Source organism: Nomascus leucogenys, chromosome 13, assembly GCF_006542625.1.
Source record: "Nomascus leucogenys isolate Asia chromosome 13, Asia_NLE_v1, whole genome shotgun sequence".
NCBI classification, from domain to species: domain Eukaryota; kingdom Metazoa; phylum Chordata; class Mammalia; order Primates; family Hylobatidae; genus Nomascus; species Nomascus leucogenys.
Genome location: NC_044393.1, coordinates 14,848,796 through 14,854,795, shown reverse-complemented (window position 1 = coordinate 14,854,795; position 6,000 = coordinate 14,848,796). Strand labels below are relative to the sequence as shown.

Here is a 6,000-nt window from a genome sequence, read left to right as displayed (position 1 = left end):
AAGTGAACAGAGTTTGCCTCTGGAGAAAGAAACTTCAAGTATACCCTTTTGTACAGGCTGAAACAATGTTCTTTTTACCGTGGGCAAAAATGATTCATTCACCAGCTAAATAAAAATCCTGTATCACAAAAACAAAATCACAGCCTCATTATAGACAGTGCCTTCCCTGTCCCCATCTTCACTGTCTTTGGCTGTCTGAGTTGCTTCTGAAAATTGAGGATACGCGTGGACCGTTGATTTTCTCAATCATCGTTTTTAATTGGCTTTATAAGCTAAAGTGCATAGTAAAGACAAAAAAAGGAAATGCATACATAGGAAAGGGACACTTAGAAAGGACCTGAGATACCTAAATGTCTGTTCTAAGGAACACTGGAAGGAGGGAATGCAGATGCAGGCAGCAGGCCTGGGTCTGGCTTCTGGCCTGGGTTTGAAGCCTGCAGAAGTTGCTGGCATGCTAGCCCTACCCAGGCAAAAGCTCCAAGAGGGAGTGTTGGGATGAAGGATCACACTTGGGATAGGTGCTGCTGGTACCAAATGTGATTTTAGCTCCATTCAGGGCCCAGGGGTAACCAGCAGTGCCACCAAACCTGTCAGCAGGTAAAGAAACTTCTACCATCCCAAAGTGCAGGTTACAGGAAAGGGGTCACTCCTTAATGACGACCTGGGCCTGCTGCATAAGGCCCATCTTATGCAGCATATGGGCTTTCCCATCTTCCCCACTCTCAGTGACTATGTAACTGTGTCAGGGTGAGTTGGTGCAGTCTTTGTCTTATCACATGCCTCCATCTCCTGGAGGCAGGGTGCCCAAGGAGGGCAGGAGGGCTTCTTGTGCTCCTTTAAGGGATAAGCAGTTCATAAACAACTATGGGCCTCTGTTTATTATGAGAGTTAGTCTGCAAATTAGGGCCTGGCAATTAGAATCGGTCTCCATCAATGAGCTCATACTCTGTTCCTGGGGAACAATGTAGAATAAACATTTGACCAAGTAAAGACCCAGAGATACCACTAGGTGGCCCTAGGTGGAAGCCCCAAACATGTTCCAGGGAGTCTATCCACTAATTTGCAGGAGAGAAGGGGTGAGATTTGTTAACTTTGCTCTCAGTTCTGGAGATAAAGTGCTTACTCTAGCGCAGGGGTAAATCTAGAAACAAATGTGGGTGAGCCCTAAAAGTGGATCCTTAAATAGGTGCTAAGACTAAAAAGAATGATTTTTTTTTTTTTTTTTGAGATAGGAGTCTTGCTCCTGTCACCCAGACTGGAGTGCAATGGCATGATCTCAGCTCACTGTAACCTCCGCCTCCCGGGTTTAAGCGATTCTTCTGCCTCAGCCTCCCAAGTAGCTGGGATTACAGGCGCCCGCCACAACGCCCAGCTAATTTTTGTATTTTTAGTAGAGATGGGGTTTCACTATGTTGGTCAGGCTGGTCTCGAACTCCTGACCTCGTGATCCGCCTGCCTCGGCCTCCCAAAGTACTGGGATTACAGGCGTAAGCCACTGTGCCCAGCCCAAAAAGGATGATAATAAAAAACAAACTTCAGTTCCTTCATTAGGGAGCTGGCCCCAGTCATTCAGTGGCGAGGGCAAAAGGCAGTGGTGTACCATCTTCCTACATCATCCCCTGGATCTCCTCAAAGTTCATCAGGTTGTTGGCTGTGTCAGACCAGGCAGCATGCTGGGCTCCATCCATTTCAGAAGCAAGCTGGTTGCTTCTTTCCAGAGTATGATTTGTGCCACCAATCACTTCCTTACAGTCAGGACATGTGCCCCTCTCCATGGCTCCCCCACAATCGCCAATCACATAGATATGGCCATTGCGGCACTTGAACCAGTGACCACGAGGATAACCTATGGCACTGACAATCTGCACTCGCTCTTCCTCTGAGATGCCCAGGCCAGAGCAGGGAAGGGTGGCTTTCAGAGCTTCCATCTTTTCCTGCACAAGTTGTTCATCCTCTTGGGTGAACTTACATGTTTTCTCGAGGATATTCTGGACACTATAGACCTCTACTGCTATGCTATCTTTCACCTTCTTCTCTGCTATCTTGTAGCGGGTCAAAAGGTTCACCAGGTATGTGAGCCTCTGGATTTCACTTCGGAGGTCACTTAGTTCCTGGCTAGTGAAGCTCAAGCGCTTCTTGGCCAGCCACTCATGGACCTGGTCTAGTCGAGTCCTCACTCTTTTCTGTTCTAAGACATGCATCTTTTTTAGGGAATCCCACAGGCTGGCCAGGTGGTCATAGAAGCTGATGTAATTCTCAACCAGACCCAGGTCCTTCACTGACAGATTTTTCTGGGCCAGCTTCTCCTTTAACATCAGGAAGTCTTCAGGAAGCAGGTGGTAGAGGAGGCTCTTCCTCTCCAGCAGGGCCTTAAGCCGTTCCTGGCTGGTTGCTATTTCCCCTGCTGAGCCCTGGATCTTTTCCTTGATGATTTCAATCTCTTCTAGCCGCTGTTTTATGCTAGTCCCATACCTCAGGTTTTTGCGGATGGGCACCTGGCAGATAGGGCAGACTTTCAACCTGATGGCGACTTCATCATCCTTCTGTTCATTCATGTAGCGGTCTAGGGCTTGCACCTCAAAGATGTGGCTGCAGTCTTCCAGCTGCACAAAGCGGGCATCAGGCTCATCCTCAAAGCCAAAGAATATTTGGGTGACCTCATCCATGTGGCAGATCCGGCATTTCTTGGGGCATGGCTCCCCGCAGAGACCAATGCAGGGGTGGCCACAAACTAGCAGCTTAGTACAAGGCACATAGCATGGGGGTCGGTTGCAGGGCTCAGAGCAGAGTTTGGTGCACTGGTAGTGCTGGCAGCGCCAGACACAGGGTTCCACGCAGGGACTACACAGCTCCCCACATTTCTTCTTGCACTGGCTGTGGACACAGCGGTTCTGACAGGTCCGCTGGCAGGGTGGGCACTCGCCAATGCACGGTTCCTGGCACTTGTGTGAGCAGATAAGCAGGCGCTTGCAGGGCTGCTGACAGCGTTCATGGAAACGCCCTTCGAAGCAGCTGTGGCAGGAGCCTGGGCAAGGATGCCCGCAGTCCAAGATAGTGCCACACTTTGTGGTACACTTGACTAGCAGACCACCATACAGGAGGCCTTCCACATGACCACATTTTACCTGTTGACTGTGCCCACACTTGAGTTTTACGGTGACCATTTCTGAACACAACTGCACACAGTCCTCACCACATGGGTGGCTGCATCTGTGTCCACATCTCAGAGACTTGGAGCAAGGCTCCTGGCAGCAGAAATCTGACTCAGGCACGGAACAAGGGACCATTTGTTCATGGCCGCACCGAGGAATGGTTTTGGGCACCTTCACCTGACAAGGCTGACACTCCTGGAAGCAAACAAGGGGACACCGGTGCCCTTCCTGACAGATGACCTTCTGGCATGGCTTCATGCACTGGAACTCCTTGTGTGAAGAGTCATAAGGGTGGCAGGCACGGGTGCAGACATGCCCACAGCCCAGGCGGAACTCACAGGGCAGGCTGCAGCCTCCTTCGGGTACTTTTTGGAAGTCAGAAGCTTTGGATACTAAGGTGTGGGTTTCAGGATGGTTCTGGCAGCAGAGCCGGAGCATGGGGCCTATTTGATTGTTCTCTCGAAGTGTATGAATGATCTTGCTCCACAGGGGCACCTTGGCCAGCATCTGCATGTTTCCGATGCAGTACATTCCCTTCTTGGCTCGGGACAAGGCCACACAGATGCGGTTGGATATCTGCAGAAAACCCACCTTGCCTTCTTGGTTGCTCCGCACTAGCGAGAGGAGGATGATGTCATTCTCTTCCCCTTGGTATTTGTCCACAACATGGACCCTGACGCCAGCAAATGTCTTGGCAGGCATCAGTTTGCGCAGGCAGAAGAGCTGCCCAGTATAGGTAGTGAGGATGGTGATCTGGGAAGGCAGGTATTCCTGGCACAGGAAGTACTTGCATAGCTCTACCACAAAGTGAGCCTCGTGCTGGTTCTGATGGCTTTTGCCCTCTTGGATTTCCTGTTCAGGAAAGTTGTGTTCTACAAAGAAAAGGTTGGAAGACACCCCCTGACAGGGAAAAGAAGTGACACGTTAAAAGGTTCACTCATGGCACTTGTTTTTTTCTTCCTCTCTTCAATGCACTGGCCACTTACTCTGCTCCAGAGAGAGACCTTGGAAAGTTTTTGTCCCCTCAACATCACTATCTTTAGTTCTTTAGTTAGTCACTGTATGCTTCGTTTTGGGGCCACAGCAAGTTATGAAAATAAAAGATTATGTCTCTTTCAGTTTTCAAGATACTTGTTTGATATTAATATTTAAAACAGCTGGCCAGGTACAGTGTCTCACGCCTGTAGACCAGCCTGGCCCACATGGTGAAACCCCGTCTCTACTAAAAATACAAAAATTAGCTGGGCGTGGTAGTGGGTGCCTATAATTCCAGCTATTCAGGAGGCTGAGATGGGAGAATAGTTTGAACCCAGGATTGCAGTGAGCCGAGATCGTGCCACTGCGCTCCAGCCTGGGTGACAGAGTGAGACTCCATCTCAAAAAAAAAAAAAATAAATAAAACAGCCATCCACAATCCAACCATTATAGCTGAGAGAACAAGCAGTGCTGTGAGGATGAGGATGATGATGACAGAGCAGCTAACTTACTGAGCACTCCACTGTGCTGACTGCTTTATATACATTACCTCCTTCCGTACAGTAATGGGATATTGCAGGAGCCATTATTCTTATTGTCCAGAAGAACCCGATACTCAGAATTTATTTATTTATTTTTAAAAAAGAGACAGTCTTGCTATGTTCCCCAGCCTGGTTTTGAACTTTTGGCCTCAGCTGACAATTTTTTTTTTTTTTTTTTTGAGACGGAGTTTCACTCTTGTTGCATAGGCTGAAGTACAGTGGCACGGTCTTGGCTCACTGCAACCTCCACCTCCCAGGTTCAAGCGATCCTCTTGCCTCAGCCTCCCAAGTAGCTGGGATTACAGGCGCCCACCACCATGCCCAATTAATTTTTGTAATTTTAGTAGAGACGGGGTTTCACCATGTTGGCCAGGCTAGTCTCGGACTCCTGACCTCAGGTGATCCACCCATCTTGGCCTCCCAAAGTGCTGGGATTATAGGCATGAACCATCACACCCAGCCAGGCACACGCCACCACACCTAGCTAATTTTTGTATTTTTAGTAGAGACAGGGTTTCACCATGTTGGCCAGGATGGTCTCGATCTCTTGACCTTGTGATTCGCCTGCCTCGGCCTCACAAAGTTCTGGGATTACAGGCGTGAGCCACCACGCCTGGCCAGAATTCTTATATAACTTGCTTAAGGTTACATGGCTACTAACAGACAGAGTTGGAATTAAAAAACCGTGGTCTGTATTTCAATTTCCTCCCAGTAACCAGCTTTTAAAAAGCTGGCTCTACTCCCTTCTGAAAAGCTTTTTTTTTTTTTGAGAGGGAGTTTCTCTCCGCTGCCCAGCCTGGAGTGCAGTGGCGTGGCACGATCTCAGCTCACTGCAACCTCCATCCACCTCCTGGGTTCAAGCAATTCTCCTGCCTCAGCCTTTTGAGTAGCTGGGATTACAGGTGCTTGCCACCATGCTCAGCTAATTTTTGTATTTACTAGAGACAGGGTTTCACCATGTTAGTTAGGCTGGTCTCGAACTCTGACCTCAAGTGATCTGCCCACCTCAGCTTCCAAAAATGCTGGGATTACAGGTGTGAGCCACCGCGCCCGGCCGCTGAAAAGCCTTTTCATCTTGAGGAAATTATAGCCTTTTTAGGTTGCTGACACCACCCAAGAAAGATCGGGTAAGACAGACTCACCTTAATCTTCTCATACTTAAGAACGGATGGATGATTCTCCAGATCCTGGTAAATGTGGGGGGTCAAAAGGCGGGCAATTTCAGGGCACATACGGTGCTGAAAAAACACATGCATGTCATTAGAAACATGGGCAGAGCACACACAGACAAAATTCTTTAAAGATAAGGTTGCTGTTAGAAAATTTAGGGA

At 48.7% G+C, this 6,000-nt stretch overlaps 1 protein-coding gene across 3 annotated transcripts in view; it reads right to left on the bottom strand.

Annotated features, from left to right (window-relative positions):
* Window positions 1-233: 233 nt before the first annotated feature.
* The window catches only part of ZNFX1 (zinc finger NFX1-type containing 1), a 32,966-nt gene continuing 27,199 nt past the window's right edge, over window positions 234-6,000 (bottom strand). The window contains exons 11-12 of one of the 3 annotated variants that reach the window (XM_030826702.1): window positions 5,812-5,907; window positions 234-4,052 (exon numbers count right to left, since the gene is read on the bottom strand). In XM_030826702.1, the coding sequence (XP_030682562.1) occupies window positions 1,608-4,052; window positions 5,812-5,907 (2,541 nt within the window). In that variant the 3' untranslated portion in view covers window positions 234-1,607. The remainder of the gene's footprint in view (window positions 4,053-5,811; window positions 5,908-6,000) is intronic. The other 2 variants (XM_003252917.3, XM_030826703.1) reach the window with 2 other exon arrangements.